General features: G+C 40.9%; 1 protein-coding gene across 2 annotated transcripts in view; it reads right to left on the reverse strand.

The window, feature by feature from the left end:
• mbtps1 (membrane-bound transcription factor peptidase, site 1) overlaps positions 1-20,115 on the reverse strand; it is a 142,895-nt gene that overhangs the window by 4,571 nt on the left and 118,209 nt on the right. For both annotated transcript variants that reach the window (XM_043707204.2, XM_043707203.2), the window contains exons 19-22: positions 16,326-16,466; positions 5,612-5,743; positions 3,830-3,956; positions 1,397-1,527 (exon numbers count right to left, since the gene is read on the reverse strand). In XM_043707204.2, coding sequence (XP_043563139.1) covers positions 1,397-1,527; positions 3,830-3,956; positions 5,612-5,743; positions 16,326-16,466 — 531 coding nt within the window. The remainder of the gene's footprint in view (positions 1-1,396; positions 1,528-3,829; positions 3,957-5,611; positions 5,744-16,325; positions 16,467-20,115) is intronic.

The raw sequence follows: 20,115 nt of genomic DNA on the forward strand, positions 1-20,115 counted from the left end.
ACAAAATTAGCTTGGTCATAGAAGACCAGGGTAGGTTTGGAGGGGTGTTTTTCTGATTGGAAGTTTGTGTTCTGCAAGGATCAGCACTGGGACCTCTAGTTTGTAATATATACATAAATGATTTGGATGAAAATATAGGTTATCTGATTAGTGAGCTTGCAAACAACACAAAAATTGGAGGAGTTATAATCATGAGAAAAGCTGCCCAAAGGATACAGCGGGATTTAGATCAGATGGGTGGAGAAATGGCAAATGAAGTTTAATCTGGACTGTGTGAGGTGATGCATTCTGGGACGTCAATGTGAACACCAATGTATGCAGTAAATGGCAGGCAACTTATGAGCACTGATATACAGAGGGATCTTGGGATGCAAGCCCATAGCTCCGCGAAAATGGTCACACAAGTGGATAAGGTAGTAAAGGACTACGCATGCTTGCCTTCATCAGTCAGGGCATAAAATATAAACTTTGTCAAATACTCAGGGGCATACATTTAAGTTATGAGGGCAAGTCTGAAGGAGTGCAAAGGAAGTTTTTTTTTTAATAACACAGAGGACTGTAGGTGCCTGGACCACACTGACTGAGATGGCGGTACAAGTAGATACATCGACAAAGTTTAAAGATGAGTTAGACAGATACACGAATAGGTAGAGAATAAAGGGATACGGTCCATGTACAGACAGATGGGTCTGTTCTTGTGCTATTCTATGTTCCATGACCCCTGCGGCCTACCTCTGGCTCTAATGCTATTGGAAGGCTGACTCAAATGAGAGATTGTCACTCTGCCTGTGAGAAAATACCAGTGAGGTCACTAAATGGCCCTGCTGGGCTTTAATTTAGGATACTGCCATCTCCCTGAATCCATCATGCTGAGAAAGTAATCTCGAATCATAATGCATCAGAAAACCATCTCAATATTTCATCCTTATCTTCCCAAGTCTTAGGCTGAGAGAAAATAAATCATTCATTCATAAATCATCATTCATTCAAATGGAACAAAATCAGAGGACATTTTAATAATGTAGCAACATCTCAGTTATTCTGCTTCTCTCACCCCTTTCAATTCCACAAAACTCCAAAATGACTCAAGTAAAGAACAGGAATAAAAAAAAACCTTCCATTATATTACCTTATTGCCATATGCAATAGAGATATTATCAATTGCATGAAATGGCACCCAGTTTTTCACATCAGTGAGTGATCAGTAATGTTTCTGAAGCTTTCCCACAAATGCTAACAATAGAATGTGTTACGTTTGCACACTGACCCATTCTTCTTGTAAAATGAACAGTTGGAATATTTAGTCTTTGATGGCCTCAGTTTGGAACAGTCATCAGTGTCTTGTTTCTGTTCACTTTCAATGAACAAAAGTTCAAGAGTTAATTCCAGTACTCACCTCCAGGAATATCCCAGGCCCCACTTTCACCTGGTGATAAAGGTCGCACTTGGGGACGGTTTTGCTTGAAATTTGGCAGAACCACTTTGTCTAGGTCGATGGATAACAACTTCTGGTGCTTCCAAAGGTTACTGAGGAGGATAAATAATAAAAGCTGTTCACCTGTGGTACAGGCTAGTACTAACTCCAGAAACTAAGTTTACTTCATAATACTTTGTTCTGTTATTTTAAGCAAAATTCACAATTTGCAATTTAGATTGGAGATCAATCTTTGTAGAGCAAACAAAAAAAGAGCCACATAACCAACTGTCAGAAAATGTCTCCCAAAACTAGAAAACAAACTTTCAATTTAAAACTGAAATTAAGTTAATAAATAGACCTTACAACTAAAAAGTTGTATTTTCAACATCATATCCTTCTGTGGACATTTCTATATGAAGTCCAAAATTAATTTTGAACACTCCTTCTCCGTTTAAGTCTATGCAAGGGTGACCCAATCACATTTTCAAATTTTAGAAGGCATTTACAATTGCCATAGGTTGATTACAATGAAATTATTGTTATTTTAAAAGCATGCAATTTTTCAAATTAGCTCTGCATTTTTAAATGGAAGCTAGCTGAAGTTGGCAGTACACCAAAGCCAATTGCATACAAACAGTCTCATCTTCAGAGAGGGCTTGGTTAACTTAGTGGTTTACCTCATGTCCTTCAAACCCTAAATGAATGACTAATAATCGACATGTTTCATCAGCAACATGTCAACTGACCACTTAGATCCAAGATTTGGATCAACCAACTTGCAATACAATACAGATACATTAGGAATCTAGTTCCACAACTTTGCTAAGATTTCACATCTGTACCTCAAACCAGATATATCTTGCTGACTTTATACAAAGGGAACATTAGGCAGCATCAATTTCATTAAGGAAACTTATGTAGTCACTTCTAACTCGAGAGTGTGGTTCTAGAAAAGCACAGCAAGTCAGGCAACATCCAAAGAGCAGGAGAATCGACATTTTGGGTATGAGCCCTTCATCAGGAATGAGGGCTTTCATTCTCCTCGCCATTTCTAATGGTTAACCTATGCAGACCACCACTGTATCTGTATTTCCCACTACAAACTCACACATTACCATGCACTATCTCTTGACAAACGTCATTCATTTACAGTCATAGACATACACAGCATGGAAACAGACCCTTCAGTCCAATTCATCCATGCCAACCAGATATCCTAAACCTAGCTAGTTCCCATTTGCCAACATGTGGCTCATATCCCTCCAAACCCTTCCTATTATAATACCCATCCAAATGCCTTTTAAATGTTGTAATTGTCCCAGCCTCCACCACTTCCTCTGGCAGCTCATTCCATACACGCACCACCCTCTGCGTGAAAAAGTTTCCCATTAGGTTCCTTTTATATCTTTCCCTCTAACCTTAAACCTCTGCCCTCTAGTTTCGAACTCCCTCACCCCAGGGAAAAGATTTTGTCTATTTATCCTATCCATGCCACTCGTGATGTTACAAACCTCTATAAGTTCACCCCTCAGCCTCCAACGCTCCAGGAAAAACAGCCCCGGTCTATTCAGCCTTTCACTATAGCTTAAACCTGGCAACATCCTTGTTAATCTTTTCTGAACACTTTCAAATTTCACAACATCCCTCCAATAGCAAGGCGACCAGAATTGCACGCAATATTCCAACAGTGGCCTAACCAAATATCCTGTGCAGCCACAACATGACCTCCCAACACCTGCACTCAATGCACTGATCAATAAAAGCAAACACACTAAACACCTTCTTCACAATTCTGTGATTCCACTTTCAAGGAACTATGAACCTGCACTCCAAGGTTCCTTGTTCAGCAACACGCCCCAAGACCCTCCCATTAAGTGTATAAGTCCTGCCCTGATTTGCCTTTTCAAAATGCTCTCCTGCCACAGAAGAATCTTGTCTCAATCTCTTCACAGATTTGCTACATGCTCAAGTTCTAAGTTACACATCACCTGACAGTTTTTGATGTTCTTCATCCCTTATTTCCATTGTCTACTTGCAAAATTTGCTTTAAAAAAAGATGATCCTCTTCTGGGAAAACACCTGCAAAATTCTTGTCAAGTTACTTTCACAATCTCTGCAAAGCACTAGTTTAGCAATTGTCCACCTGCTCCCATATTTTATTCCATTTTCTCTTCTGTTTCTACTTTCTGACTTCAAATGTATCTTGCACATGGAAACTTCAATATTACATCTTTCTACATTAAACTGATCAGACTTTCTTCGAAACAAGGACCATACAACTACAGGGTACGGCTGCAAGTAGTTATCTTTATTGTTTTTACAAATTGGTAGTGCTTGGTTATTGGTTAACCACATCATGATTTATGCAAAGACAGATGGACACTAATAAGCTATCTATTGTCACACACTAACCTTGGTGCTGTCTCATTCAGAGGTTGCGGCTTGGCCCAAGATAGGTGAGGACATGCTGGAAGAGGACGAGGTTTGGGGTCTGCGAGGTGTGGTTCAAGAACTTTGGAAAATCGATACAAGTGGTTGCCTAAGAATTGGGATAAGAACAAAATTAGAATTGAATGTGGTCAACTTTGACTTCAGAATACAAAGGGTAAAATATTTGGTATCTATTAACTTCTCCAGGAAAGAAAAACTAACATACAAGTTAAATGGCAGAAAGTAGCATGAATGTCTATGCGTGTATACATTTGGCCTCCAACCTTCGGGTGACCTTCCTCCAAGGTAGACTTCAGGACAGGCAACAACGCAGAGTGGCTGAGCAGAAGCTGATAGCAACTGGGACCTTGGGTTCATGTCACACTACAGATGATCCCACTGCACAATACACTCACACACACACCCCTACATACTCTTACACCCATGCAGACCATCCCTCATACACAAGCTCTCTCTCATATGCATGCACATAGACCCTCTGCACTCACACTGACATACGCATCCTCTCACGCACACTTAACCAAGCTCTCTCTCACTCACACACACAGACAAAATCTGTTGCTCTCACATGAGCACACCTAAGCTTATGGGGGTGAATTTGTTTTTGCAGAATTACATTTTACTTTGCTCAAGGACTGCATGAATCCATGGGAAGCTCTGTAAACCTATAGAGGGTTTGTCAGTTTGACATAGCATTGGGACACACACAGACTTCACACTGACTGTTTAAAATATTTAAAAGTAGTTCTGGTATTTACATATCAAAGAACAGAAACCAGCATATCAAATTATAAAAGGTGAAAGTTTTAATCTAAGATTGTTTACTGTATCACATCTCCATGACACTGGACTCCTTTGGGAGAAAGTGAGGACTGCAGTTGCTGGAGATCAGAGTCGAGAGTATGGTGCTGGAAAAGCACAGCCGGTTAGACAGCATCTGAGGAGCAGGAGAATTGACGTTTCAGGCATAAGCCCTTCATCAAGCCTGAAACGTCAATTCTCCTGCTCCTCAGATGCTGTCTAACCGGCTGTGCTTTTCCAGCACCACTCTCCTGACACTGGACTCCTTTGGCCATCAATTCTGTGAGCATGATCTTAACCTCCAGAACCACCTGATGAAGGAGCAATGCTCTGAAAGCTGGTGCTTGGGAATAAACCTGTTGGACTATAACCAGATGTTGGGCGATTTTTAACTTTGTCCACCCCAGTCCAATATCGGCACCTCTAAGTCAATTTTATTTGCTTTCAGTTTTACAGTTTTCAAAAGAGCAGTTTATGCCTGAACCAGCAGAGGGGGCTAGAGCACATCTGCAGGACAAAATCAAGTGCAAATTGCAAAAAGACAGTGACATAAATTCTATTGGCCATTAGGAATAAAAATTCAAATCACCAACTAAGGTTAAATATTTGACAAACGTTGCATTTACGTAGTGTTCACATAGAAGGGGAAATTAGTGAAATCAAAATGAGATTTCAAACTTTGAAAATATTTTAAGATATGTTAATAAATATTGTAGAGAATACAGCAGTTATTTAAAATGTCTCACTTCTGTGATATTTCAATTTTTCATTTGTTAACATCAGTAATTGAAAGGGTTCATCACAATGTGGCCAAATCCCAGAATAAGGATGACAATCAGAGAGAAGGACTAGTGTATGTTTACCGTTGGAACATTGAACAAACTTTACAACAGAACATCTCCAGAAGTTTTACTTGAGTTATGAATTTACAAACAGCCTTACCTTCCATCCGCTCTGGTAGTCGATGCTCGGTTCCAGATGGAGGTTGCTGCCTATTTTCAGAGTGGCTCAGGCTTGGGGGCATCACGCCATACGAGGTGTATTGAAGGAGAGCATCAAGCAACCAGAAGCAGTCTGGGGACAAGGGATAAACATACAGTTAAGTTCTTCAAGCTAAAAACAAATGCATTCAGGTGACAAAACAAAAAGTTCAGGATAGTCACAGAGAAGAAATCCTTATAGACAAACCCATTGGAAACAACCTCTTATACCAGAGCTTCCTATACGTTAGCATGTAGCCAAGTTCCATTTTACAAATAGTAAGATCGCAGTAAGAGGAGGATCTTGGGTTCAACCATTCAGCATCATGAGAATTTTTTCCTCACACTCAGACCTGCAAAGTGTTCAACTTCTTGATCTAGAGGGCTGTTGATGTTAAATCGTTCAGTACACTTTCGCAGAGATTGCTAAATGAAAACCAAGTAAGGAGTTGGTGAGAGAAGGAACAGCTTTTATACTTGTACAATTTATAATTGCACCCTATAATATCCACACCAATCTTCAGGCAGCTTGACTATCCTGTTGGTAAGATTATCTAAGAGAACAAGATGGGCTAATGGGGTGAGAAGTGGCAGATGAAGTTTAATTTAGATAAATGTGAAATGATGCATTTTGGTAAGACAAACCAAGGCATGACTCAGAGTTAATGATAGGGCTCTGGGGAGTGTTGTAAAACAGACAGATCTAGGGGTGCAGGATCACAGATTCTTGAAAGTGGGGTTGCAGGTAGACAGGGCTGTGAAGGTAGTATTTGACACAATTGCCTTGGTTACAGCATTTAGCATAGGAGTTGGGATGTCATGCTGAGGTTGAATAAGACATTGATGAGGCCATTGTTAGAATAGTGCATACAATTCTGGTCACCCTGCTATAGAAAAGGATGATGTTAAACTAGAAAGGATACAGAAAAAAATAGACAAGGATGTTGTCAGGGTTGGAGGGTTTGAGTTATAAGAGGCCAGATTGGATAGGACTTTTTCCCTGGAACGGAGGCAGAGGTTTAGAAAATCATGAGGGACATAGTTACGGTGAATAGCTAAGGATTTTCTCCCAGGGTAAGGAAGTCCAAAACTGGAGGGCATAGGTTTAAGGCGAGGGGGAAAAGATTTAAAAAGGACCCAGGGGCAACTTTTTCACACAGAGAGAGATGCATGAAAGGAATGAACTGCCAGAGGAAACAGTAGAGGTGGGTACAATTATAACATTTAAAAGATATTTGGAAACGTACACGTATGGGAAAGGGTTCAAGGGATATAGATTAAACACAGGCAAATAGGACTGGTTCAGTTCAAGATGCCCTGTCAGTATGGACAAATTGCTGTTTGACCGAATCTTTAGAGACCTAGAAACAAATGGTACAAGGATGGAGAGGTGATGATTGAGGTTTTGTGAAGGTTTAGCTGAAGGAGGAGATTAGCTGTGAACTTACTGGCACAGTGGAGCAGGCCCAAGGATCTTCTAACTGAAAAACTAACAAACCATGCAGCATCTCTCTTTGCTAAACAAATCAGATTGTTGTGCTTTCCATCTGCCTGCACCCGAACAGCTGTTCTCTAGGCATGGAGTGGAACACACAAATGTGGTGAACTCACTAACAGATAGATCAAGGTCTTTATGAGCAGCAATGAACAGATAAATAAAAGAAACTGCATTGTTTTTACTATACTGGTGTCATTTTCCTACAGCGAGACAACAGAGTTTTATAATGATAGGAGTGTTATATTTTGGAAACAGCACATGCACTGTAAAATCTATATACAGTATCTGTGCTCGGTACTTACAATTAGTTTATTTATAGCTCAAATGCACGCATTCTGCTCTCATAAAACATTAGAACTGACACTAATACATATAATTTACAAAATAACTACACTTATTTGTATGCATTTAGTTCTTTTGCAGAATGGAAGGTGGTAGGAGCAGGAGAAGCTTTTTGAGGCTGTGTCACAATGTTCATGGCTGATCATCTATCCCAATCCCACTTTCCCTCTGTACCCCCTTTCACTACCTAAAAATCTACCAGAGTCTCGATAACAGAATATCTACTGCTTCCCAGGATAGAGAATTATACACACACACACACACACACATCAAACTTTTGAGACCTTTTTTTAAACCCAAAGTCACAAGGTCAACTTTTATATGGGTCAAATTTTAAGAGATTGACATGGATGCTGGATTTGGGCCCAGATAAAAACAGTGGGACTAGAATAAAAGGAAACCAACACCATAAGAGAATTCATATTAATTGTCAAACATTGATTTATTGTATAATATCACAATCTATATACATTTCATCCCACAATATAAATCATGAATTAGCTACAACACTTCAAAATGAAATCCTTCAATGCTGACACCAGACCCCATTAGGTCTCATGGTATCAGGTATAGTCTGGCCAGGGAAGCCTCTTGTTGATGATCACATACTGCGCCCACCCCCCTCCACCACCCCCGCCCCACCCCTCTCCACCACCCCCGCCCCACCCCTCTCCACCACCCCCGCCCCACCCCTCTCCACCACCCCATCTGTCCAATGTGGAAGAATGCCCAAATATGTCCCATACACAATAAGAAGGATAAAGCCAACCCAGACAATTTCTGTACCAGTGTATTCTCAATCAGCAAAGTGATGGAAGGTTCATTACCAGGGCTATCAGGCAGTATCTGCTCAGCAATAACCTGCTCATTGATGCTCAGTTTGGATCACCAGGGGTCACTCAGCTCCTGATCTTATTACAGGCTTGTCCCAAATGGAGAAAAGAGCTGGAATTCAAGAGGAGAGGCAAGGTATGACATCCTGCCCTTGACAATAAGGCCCCATTTGCAATGTGTTAGCAAAACTGGAGCCAACATGAATCAGGGATAAATGTCCTGCTGGTTGGAGTCATTCCAAAAATGTGCAAGAACCCTGACATTACCCAGGACAAAGCAGCACATTTGACTGGCATCAGATCTACAAATATTCAATCCCTCGATCACTAATGCTCGGCATAGCAGGGCATACTAGATACAAGACACACTGCACCACAAGATTCATCAAGGCTCCTTAGACAGCACAATCCAAAGCCATGACCTCCCTCCATCTTAAGATCAGAAGTGGGGATGCTTGCTGATGATTGCTCAATGTTCAGCATCAGTCATTTGTTCTTCGAAACTGAATCAGTCCATGTTCAAACATAAGAAGGTAAGTACAATGTCCAGGTTTGGGCTGCTAAGTGGCAAGTAACATTCATGCCACACAAATATCAGGCAATGACCATCTCCAATCAGAGACGATCTAACCACTGCTCCTTGACATTCAATGGTGTTATCACCATCCTTGGGGTAACCATTGACTAGGTATTTAACTGGACTCACCATATAAATAGAGTGGCTACGAACACTGCATCAACTAACTCACCTCCTGATCACGCAAAGTTTGTCCATTACCTATAAGGCACAAGGCAACATCGTGATGGAATACTTCACAATTGCCTAGATGGGTGCAACCCTAACAACATTCAAGCAGCTTGACACTATCCAGGTTAAAGCACCCCACCTGACTAGCACAACATCCACTCCCTCTACGACCACCACAGTAGCAATAGTATGATATCCAAGATGCACCGCAGAAATTCACTGAAGATCCTTGGATGGCAGCTTCCAAATCCACGAACACTTCCATCCAGAAGGACAAGGGCAGCAAATACATGGGAAGACCACCACCTGCAGGTTCCCCTCCAAGTTACTCACCATCCTGACTTGGAAAATACATAGCCATTCCTGGAATTCCCTTCCCAACAGCATTATTGCTCTACCTATAACATTTGGACTGCAGTGGTTCAAGGAGACTGCTCACCACCATCTTCAAAGCTAACTAGGGAAGAGTAACGAATGCTGTCCAGCCAGCAATGCTCATGTCATATGAATGAATTAAACACCATCCGGAAGGACAGGAGCACCACATACACGGGCACACCACCACCTCCCTGCAAATTCCCCAAGCGACTCACCAATCAGAATCGGAAATACTGAAAACAAAATATGCCGGAGGTCATAGCAGGTCAGGCAACATCCATGGAAAGAAAGCAAAGCTGTACAGCATGCAAAGATACCCTTCCATCCAACTCGTCCATGCCGATATCCTCAATTAATCTAGTTCCATTTGCCAGCATTTGGCCCATTACCCTCCAAACCCTTCCTATTCATATACCCGTCCACATGCCTTTTTAAATGCTGTAATTGAACCAGCCTCCACCACTCCCTCTGGCAACTCATTCCATATACGCACCGCTCTCTGTGTGAAGACGTTGCCTCTTAGGTGGCTTTTAAATTGTTCCCCTCTCACCTTAAACCATGCCCTGTAGTTCTGGAATCTCTCCATCCCAGGGAAAAGACTTTGTCTATTTGCCCTATTCAGGCCCCTCATGATTTCATAAACCTCCAACGCTCCAGGGAAAACAGCCCCAGACTATTCAGCCTTTCCCTATGGATCAAATCCTTCAACCCTGACAACATCCTTATAAATCTTTTCTGAACCCTTTCAAGTTTCACAACATCCTTCCTTTAGCAGGGAGACCAGAATTGGGCACAATATTCCAAAAGTGGCCTAACCAACCAATCTCTTGTACAGTTACAAGACCTCCCAAATCCTGTACTCAATGCACTAACCAATAAAGGCAAGCACACCAAACACCTTCTTCACTATCCTGACTACCTGGGACACCACTTTCAAGGAAATATGAACTTGCACTCCAATGTCTCTTTGTTCAGCAACCCTCTCCAGGACCTCAACAAGTGCCCTGATTTGCCTTTCCAAAATGCAGCACTTTGCATTCATCGAAATTGAACTCCATCTGCCACTCTCGGCCCATTAGACAATCTGACCTCAGACCCATTGTACTTTGTGTTAACTTTCTTCGCTGCTTACTACACTTCCAATTTTGGCGTCATCTGCAAACTTACTAACCATACTTATGTTCACATCCAAATCATTTATATAAATGACGAAAAGCCGTGGATCTAGTACCAATCCTTGTGGCACACCACTGATCACAGGCCTCCAGTCTGAAAAGCAACACCCCCACTGCCACCCTCTGCCTTCTACGTTCGAGCCAGTTGACCAGAATGAGAGAATGGCACAACAATGGTGTGTCTAACTGCCAAAATTTGAATGTGTTGAGCCCAATATTAAGTCTAGCACTTCACAACCTTCTGGACTTAATACTGAGTTAACACCTTCAAACTGTGAACCCACTCGCATTCCTTCCCTTTTGTTTAGCTTTACTTGTTATATTCTCTGCCACCATGTCCTCTCTCCTCTCCTCCTCATGGGACTGTCTGTTCTTTCCAGTCTGACACACCATTGCTCTGCCATTCTCACATTCCAATTGTTTAATCTGAACTATCAACATCCTTCCTCCTCCAGTACTCCATCCCCTTCCTATTGCATAAATTCTGCCCTCTCAACACTTCATGTCAGCTCTAATGAAGAGTCATCTGGACTCAACGTTGGCTTGCTTTCTCTCCTGGATGCTTCCTGACCCGCTGTGACGTCCAGTATGTTTTGTTTTCAGTCCAGATTGTGGCATCTGTAGTAATTTGTTCCTATGATTGGAAATACACTGCCGTTCCTTCTGTGTCACTGCATCAAAGCCCTGCAACTTCCTTCCTAATAGCACTGTGGGTCTACCTACATTAAACGGACTACAGCAGTTCAAGGCAGCATTTTCTTTTAAATATTAAATTAGATACCCTACAGTGTGGAAACAGGCCATTTGGCCCAACGTGACCACACTGACCCTCTGAAGAGTAACCCACCCAGACCCATTTCCCTCTGACTGATGCACCTAACACTACGGGGAATTTGGCATGGCCATTTCACCTGACCTGCACATCTTTGGACTGTGGGAGGAAACCAAAGGACCCAGAGGAAACTCACGCAAACACGAGGAGATTGTGCAAACTCCACACAGATAGTTGCCTGAGGCTGGAATCAAGTCCTGTAAGGCGCTGTGAGGCAGCAGTGCGAACCACTGAGCCACTGTGCCACCCCCATGACTTTCAAGGGCAGCTGGGGATAGGTAATAAATTTAGGCCCAACAAGCTTCACCCACATCTTATGATTAAAAACAATTAAGATCAATCTGAACGGTGGGTGGCACGGTGGCACAGCGTGGATGGCACGGTGGCACAGTGGTTAGCACTGCTGCCTCACAGCGCCAGAGACCCGGGTTCAATTCCCGCCTCAGGCGACTGACTGTGTGGAGTTTGCACGTTCTCCCCGTGTCTGCGTGGGTTTCCTCCGGGTGCTCCGGTTTCCTCCCACAGTCCAAAGATGTGCAGGGTCAGGTGAATTGGCCATACTAAATTGCCCGTAGTGTTAGGTAAGGGGTAAATGTAGGGGTATGGGTGGGTTTCGCTTCGGCGAGTCGGTGTGGACTTGTTGGGCCGAAGGGCCTGTTTCCACACTGTAATCTAATCTAATCTAATCTAATCTGAACACCATTTGAATCACTCAACAATCTGTCTCAATAGCCTGATTGTGTAGTATCATGTGATCTTTCTTGTCATTGCTGTTAGCACCAATAACCTTGGTATCATTCCACAAGCAATATCCTTGTACTAGCAAAGGCATTTAATATTCCATATTTCCTTTTTTTTGACAACAATGGGATCAAATTTATTTCATGCACCTTTAATCCAATGATTTAACACTGCTGATGATATTTGCATATTTTTGCCTTCAGTGAATTTTTTTTTCACCTTTCAACATCCAATTGTTCCAAATCTTTTACTGTGAGGGATTTATTTAAGCACACTTACAAGGGATGAGCAGCTCATGTAAAACCACCAAGAAGAATAGTCAGGAGGATATTGGTTGATCACACACTGCATGCAACATTGCCAACAAGGTAAGATTTGAACATATTCTAGATAGCTAACTTTTCACTCATTACACACTTTCCAAATTTCTAACATATGAATACAAAAAAATGCCCAAAGAATGGAAAAAAATTTAGCTGACGCCAATGCACCCGACTATTAATGTGCTGATTTTGAAAATAAGTAGCATCTCTTCTTAGAAAGAATGGTAAACTAACTTGCAGATATAGGCAGACAAGAGGAATATTCAGGAAAGGAGGAAGTGCTAGAGGAAGTCAGCAGGGGTTAAGCAAATTCTAAACTGGGGCCTAAAGTTAAAGATGTCAAATTCATTCTAAACAAGCCACAGAGGCCATGAGAGTTCAGCAGCCACATTACATGCTGTAGTGGAGTAACTACACCAGGACTAAGTCCAATCCATATTGGGACTGGGAATAGACTAGGGCCAGGGGGGGTTGTCTTCACCAGGCAGATGGAAGACAGTCCAAAAAAGAAAGGACAAAGACGAAGGAAAGAGTTTTCTAACACCTCAGCTAAAGAGCAGGATGCTTCCCCCGCCACTTTGACACAACAGAAATATTCTGCACCAACAGCATGCTTGACTTCTGGTATTAGTGAACAAATCCCCAATTATCGTGTTTGCATACTTTTCTTATCTAACTAAAGAAGGTAACATATCTAAACTAGTGTTTCTTAAACTCAATAAACAGAAATCTACTTACAAATCAGTGACAGCCTATATTGAGTAACTATAATCACAAACCCCCCAAATCAACACAATTTTCACTTCAAATGGAGTGGTATACTTGTTACTCTTCCAGCTTTGATCATTTGCTGCACATCCATCTTGTCAACTGGCTGTGAAATTTCTGCTAGAATTAGCAGAGGAAAAATCTAAAGGAACCAACATGGGTTCGTGTAGTATAGTGGTAGTGGAAGTTCTGAGCCAGAACGCCTAGGGTTCAAGTCTCACGAACTCTAGAGATGTATAATGACAACTCTGAAATGGCTGATTAGAAAACGTTTAAAGACTCCTGTCCCTACCTTTAAACTAATGAAGCATCAACACCAGTAAATAAATGATTATATATAATGCGGTTTGATTCCCAAAAGCTGGAATTTATATTTATGTTACTTTTTCTGATGCTGCAGCTTTGGGGATTACTTTGTGTGCGCGTATATACACAAAATAGGAATATTTAAGACACTGTTGAATGATAAAAATTCTCGCGGTCTTACACAGAGATAATAAATCCCTCATTTTGAGATTATGGCCCCTTGCTCTGACCATGCAGCCAGGGAAACTGGCTAGCTTTCCAAGCTAAGAATGTCAAACATTTCAAGGATTGCACCTCTCATGAACTGAGCCCATTCTACTTAATGGACTCCTCCTGACCTACATCATTCTATGATTTTATACATAGTTTGAAGATATTAATTTTATATTTGGTTTTAACAGTTTAAAATAGATAAAAGTATAACCACATGGAAATTAAATGTTTTTATATAGATGGAGTCTAAGATGCAGTGTTAACAACATATATTTAAGTTCCAATTTATTGAAACAATTGCTCCTGACTGGCTGTTAGGATAAGGTGCTTAATTGGCAAATGGGCTTTTGGTGAGTTTGGTTTTGGTTTTAACCCCATTTTTTAAACACTTACAAATTTCAATAACAATAATCAATCAATCACAATTATCAAACATTCTGAAATTATTTAAGACACTAAGAGCTTCAAATTAATGGAATATATTCTAACTGAATGTGTCAACCTACAATTAACAGTTTCCATTTTCAACACCAAAGTTTTTCTCACTTCAAGGTTCTAATGTACAAGGCCTCTTTGCTTTGTAATTGGAATTTTCACTTGCTTTGAATGCCTAAAGTCACTTGGTTAATTTTGCAATTAACATTTTTGCCTACAGTTATTCTCAAAACTTGCTTTTCTTTCTGATTTGTTTAAACCTTCTTCTGTGCATTCTATTGTTAATTTGCTCAGCTCTATATCCTTTCTGCCACATCTAGCTATTATCATCTTAATTTAGGTCACACACTTCCAGATTGACGAAGATTGCTACAGTTCAGACATATCAATAAACTACTCAAATATTAAAAGCATCAGAAGAATGAGCATGTCAGAGTATATTTCCACGTTTGATCGGTCAAAAATGGAACAGCAGCTACTGATTCTCCAGATATTTTGTTCAGGTTTTCAACCTGTTGGGAGGTGGTCAGATCACTTAATATTGAAAGTAATACAAGATTTAAAAAAGAATCACATTTCCCTGGACTTGCCCAAAAGAAAGCCGACTGCATTTCTGACTGAAAATAGCAATTTTGTGGGTGGTTCTTTCCTAATGTTAATCTATTTTGTTTTTTCTGTGCGCGTGCACAGTGAGGTGACAAACTAACATTTTGAAACAAACACTTGGAAAATTTGTTTCAGCTATTTCACTGGGTTGTTTTGTGGTTGCAGCTGGTTGCAATTGCAGAGTAAGACTAATGAATTTTTCAAACACTTCTTTACCGTGTCTGAGTGAATACAAATGAGTCAAACAGGGCTCTGTGTCAAAAATGTGGTTTTGAACCTTACAAAGTTCAGCAGCAATACATCATTTTTAACATAGTCTAACATCCAATGGCACTTGACAGAAGCATTATCTAACAAAATCTGACATTTACAATAGAAAATAATTGGAACAAAATCTACTCCTGTGATTCCACCAGATTTTATTTTTAGAAAAAGCACAAAGCTAGATTACACATTGTAAATTAGCATGTTTTTAAAAAAAAAATGGTTAATGGAAGATTTCAGTCATTGATGATTTTGACCTGGAGGTCAATCAGTTGGCATGAGCACTTTTCACATCTTGGAAGTTCTTGTGTTGCAACACCCTACCATGGATGCATGTTAAATTCAAGACTTAAAATTAAATAAGTCAAAACTCTTCAAGTTAAATTTGCTGCACACCCAGGAATTCAAATGAACCTCAAGCATGGAACAGCTTATGCCTGGAACTGATTACAGGCTGCAGTGTAATTAAGGAATTCAGATGGTTTATATATAGAACAATAAAAACGCAAATTATTGCAAAACAGTGATGTAGCATTCAGGTAACAATCAATGCAAGGATTTCAGCTGTCATTAATCATCTGAATTTTAACTATAACATGTAATTACAATTTATTTTTTAAAAAACATAACAATATTCTACAGACTTGTCTGGGTAGTTTTGTCACTTTAAGTTCGATTTGTTTTAATCACTGCGAATGTCACTAGCCAAAATATTCCATGTAATTAATGCATACTGAACGCCACATAAGGCTGCTGCAATCATTACGAGACACACTAATATAAGTTGAGTAACCAGCTAATCATCTCACTAACCACAAGGTGGGGTCAGTTCATATCTGATGATCACCATTCCGAAAGCCATTCTTAAAAGGCTTTGTGCGAATTTTAACTTTGTACACCCCAGTCCAACACTGGCACCTCCAAATCATTCTTAAAGCCAGCCACTACTGTATGTTCAGCTGGAAGAATATTTGTTTGAATAATGAACAGAAAGCTGCACTTACTGTTCAGTGGTACAAAAAAATCAAAGAAATGGATAATAGGTTTTGAGCAGACAAGGATATTGGGGTCTCAAAGAGAGGCACTTTGGGAGAAATTTAGTAATTTAGCAAGTTTAATGTACGTTTAAGATGTGCCATTTTTAGATGCTGCAAATTTCTTCTAAACCAAGATTATCTGCATAGAAATACAAGTCAAACAAGTTTTCTCTATACCTTTTTGTCTATGACTATCATCCAGACAATTGGAATCTCCGTACAAAACAATCCGCCCACCACCATCAGATGGTGTCTGATATAATCCAAGAATAGGGACATTTTTAACTACACTTGTTTCTTGTTTTAAAACCTCCAGACCTGAAAGAGACCAAGAACAAGAAGACATGGTTTATTTGAAAGTTAAATCCTTTACAAGTTAAACAAAACCTACACATGTATTTCTCTTAATGAAAAAAACAGTGACGAACCAGAAAATTATAATTCAATTAATATTAATTTCAAAATTAAGGAAATGTTCAATTCAGGTTTTTTGTATAAATGTTACCAGCTTCTCTGGTCACAAAATCAGGAGGAGGAGCATTCATGATAGTCTACAGCACAGAAACTGAAATTCTAGTTAAATTATAAATTCAAGAAAAATCAATTCATTACTTCTACGTGAAGGCATCACAGAGCACGCAAAGAAAATATACAATTTCAGGGATGAGGAACTTCAGTTACGTAGAACTGAAGAGAAAGTTGAGCAGCAGTCTGACAAATGCATTTAAAATCAGGGGTCTGTACAGAGTAGATCAAGAGAAATTGCTCACTTTGGAGACAAGACCAAGAACTAGAAGGCACAGATTTAGGCTAATAGGTTTCAAAAACAAAACAATGGCCACATGAGGAAAACTCCATCACACAGGGGTTGGTTAGGATTCTAGCATGGGAATGCTCTAACTGATTTCTAGTGGATAAGATCTCAGCAGTCACCAAAAGACACCTGGATCCTGATCTGAAAACAAACATTTGCAGGATTACAGGCAAAAAGGTAAATGAGTAGAACTAGGTTAATTGGTCCTCAGAAGGGTACCATAGAAACTATGGGCTGAATGTCAGCATTCTATGCTCTTAACCATTTTATGGTTAATTGAAATCTTACATCCAGAAGTCTTCTATATTAGGATGTTAAACAGCCCCCCCTATATATCTGCATTGTAGTCAATGTATAAAAGGTTTATAAGAATTACATAAAAGCAATGTAACTAAAAGCAACAAATCTTTCATACACATGCAACTTCACAAATGGAGCTATCAATACAACATTTATTGAGAACCTCCTGTAATCTAATCACACACAAAAAACAGACATGACGACTGACTGGTAAAAGGAACTGGATATTTAAACATTAAATCTCTTAACAAAGGGCCAATTCATTTGCAATGAAATCATACTGTGACAAGTCCTACATTTGGTTGATTTTGGATAGGATTTCTCTAGTATTGACTTACTCATTACATTTCCTGGCAAGGTGAAAGCAGTGCAAGTACACAGCGCCTGCAGGGTTCTTAGTTGCAGTTCAAATTAATCTGACTCATTGTTAAATTGAATGCCAAAATGTAAATGAAAATCAATGTTTGTCCTTTGAGATTTCTTGACAAGATGACAAGCATATTCACAAATAGTCCCTGCACATAGTACTATCTAAAAATCCCACTTGAGAAATAGCAGATTCATGACAGCCAAAATAAGCAAAGCATAATCATTTATATCAATCACAATGTACAAAAGTAATTAAGAATGCATTAATGTATGGTGTTTGACACCTGGGAGCAGCAATTTTATTAAGCTCTTGAATCACCTTAGTATCTTAATTCTTTATATACTTCATTGCATGTACAACTCAACAGTAGAATCAATCCCTTAAGTACTCCCATTTAGAGCTGGATAGTGCTTCAGCCATGACATTTTAATCAGCACAGAGCTTTTATCTTTATGCCACCTGCCAGGATACTTCTCAACCTTTGGAACATGATGCACTGAACCTCCTTCACTGCTACTGAAACTCTAATTCACACCTTCAATCACCTTAAGATTGTTCTTTCTGAATATTCTCAAGTGATCATGCTTTCTTCTACTTGTTCTAATTCTTCTCCCCTCCCACTTCCTTCCCTCCTCCTTCACAAGCTTCTTAAAAACTCATTATGCTCTGCCTCTGGATTGTTAAACCTCTTGTTTTGGGCTCCAATATTTCTTTTAACATAAGCAAATGCCCAAACAATTCTAATTGAAAGGTGTTGTATCAATTCATGCAGCTGGGAATGATGTGTTATCGCCACCATTATTCCCTTCTGCACTTGATCATTTAATTTTTAAATTCATCAAGCAGTCTGGACAGTGATTACTGGCAGACAAACCCCCAGTAAACCCCAAGCCCCAATTAAAACCCTCTGGACACAAAGATATTTGAATTTAAGCGGTGTATTAATTTGCCTAATTAACAACCTATTGATCATAGAATCATAGAGATGCACAGTATTGAAACAGACCTTTTGGTCCAACCCATCCATGCCGACCATATATCCCAACCCAATCTAGTCCCACTTGCGAGCATCCGGCCCATATCCCTCCAAACCCTTCCTATTCATATACCATCCAAATGCCTCTTAAATGTTGCAATTGTACCATCCTCCACCACATCCTCTGGCAGATTATTCCATACATGTACCACCCTCTGCGTGAAAAAGTTGCCCCTATTTCAATCAGGCCCCTCCCACCTCCACAATTCATAGGACAGTTTTTCCTTTGATGGAAATCAGAGGTTAGATATCCTTTTCTAATACATCCAACCCCATCCCCAGCCATGTCATCATCCCTGTTGGAAAGCTGAATTGTGGTTGTTACTCTACTGATAAGACTGTCACAGACACCTGTACCAGAAAGGACAAACTCCAGACCAAAGGGGTAGCCATGGGCACACGTATGGGCCCCAGCTATGCCTGTCTCTTTGTTGGCTACGTAGAGCAGATGATCTTCCGTAATTACACCGGCACCACTCCCCACCTCTTCCTCCACTACACTGATGACTGCATTGGCGCCACCTCGCGCTCCCGCGAGGAGGTTAAGCAATTCATCAACTTCATCAACACATTCCACCCTGACCTTAAATTTACCTGGATCATCTCTGACACCTCCCTCCCCTTCCTGGACCTCTCCATCTCCATTAATGACGACCGACTTGACATTGACATTTTTTGCAAACCCACCGACTCCCACAGCTACCTGGATTATACCTCTTCCCACCCTACCTCTTGCAAAAATGCCATCCCGTATTCCCAATTCCTCCGCTTCCACCGTATCTGCTCCCAGGAGGACCAGTTCCACCACAGAACACACCAGATGGCCTCCTTCTTTAGAGACCGCAATTTCCCTTCCCACGTGGTTAAAGATGCCCTCCAACGCATCTCGTCCACATCCCGCACCTGCACCCTCAGACCCCACCCCTCCAACCGTAACAAGGACAGAACGCCCCTGGTGCTCACCTTCTACCCTACCAACCTTCGCATAAAACAAATCATCCGCCGACATTTCCGCCACCTCCAAACAGACCCCACCACCAGGGATATATTTCCCTCCCCACCCCTTTCCGCCTTCCACAAAGACCGTTCCCTCCGTGACTACCTGGTCAGGTCCCCCCCCCTCCCCTCCCATCCTGGCACTTTCCCCTGCCACCGCAGGAACTGTAAAACCTGCGCCAACACCTCCTCCCTCACCTCTATCCAAGGCCCTAAAGGAGCCTTCCACATCCAAAGTTTTACTTGCACGTCCACTAATATCATTTATTGTATCCGTTGCTCCCGATGCGGTCTCCTCTACATTGGGGAGACTGGGCGCCTCCTAGCAGAGCGCTTTAGGGAACATCTCCGGGACACCCGCACCAATCAACCACACCGCCCCGTGGCCCAACATTTCAACTCCCCCTCCCACTCTGCCGAGGACATGGAGGTCCTGGGCCGCCTCCACCAC

This window comes from Chiloscyllium plagiosum, unplaced genomic scaffold (assembly GCF_037043375.1).
Source record: "Chiloscyllium plagiosum isolate Xiang-an unplaced genomic scaffold, Cpla_swu_hap1 HiC_scaffold_17, whole genome shotgun sequence".
Lineage (NCBI taxonomy): Eukaryota > Metazoa > Chordata > Chondrichthyes > Orectolobiformes > Hemiscylliidae > Chiloscyllium > Chiloscyllium plagiosum.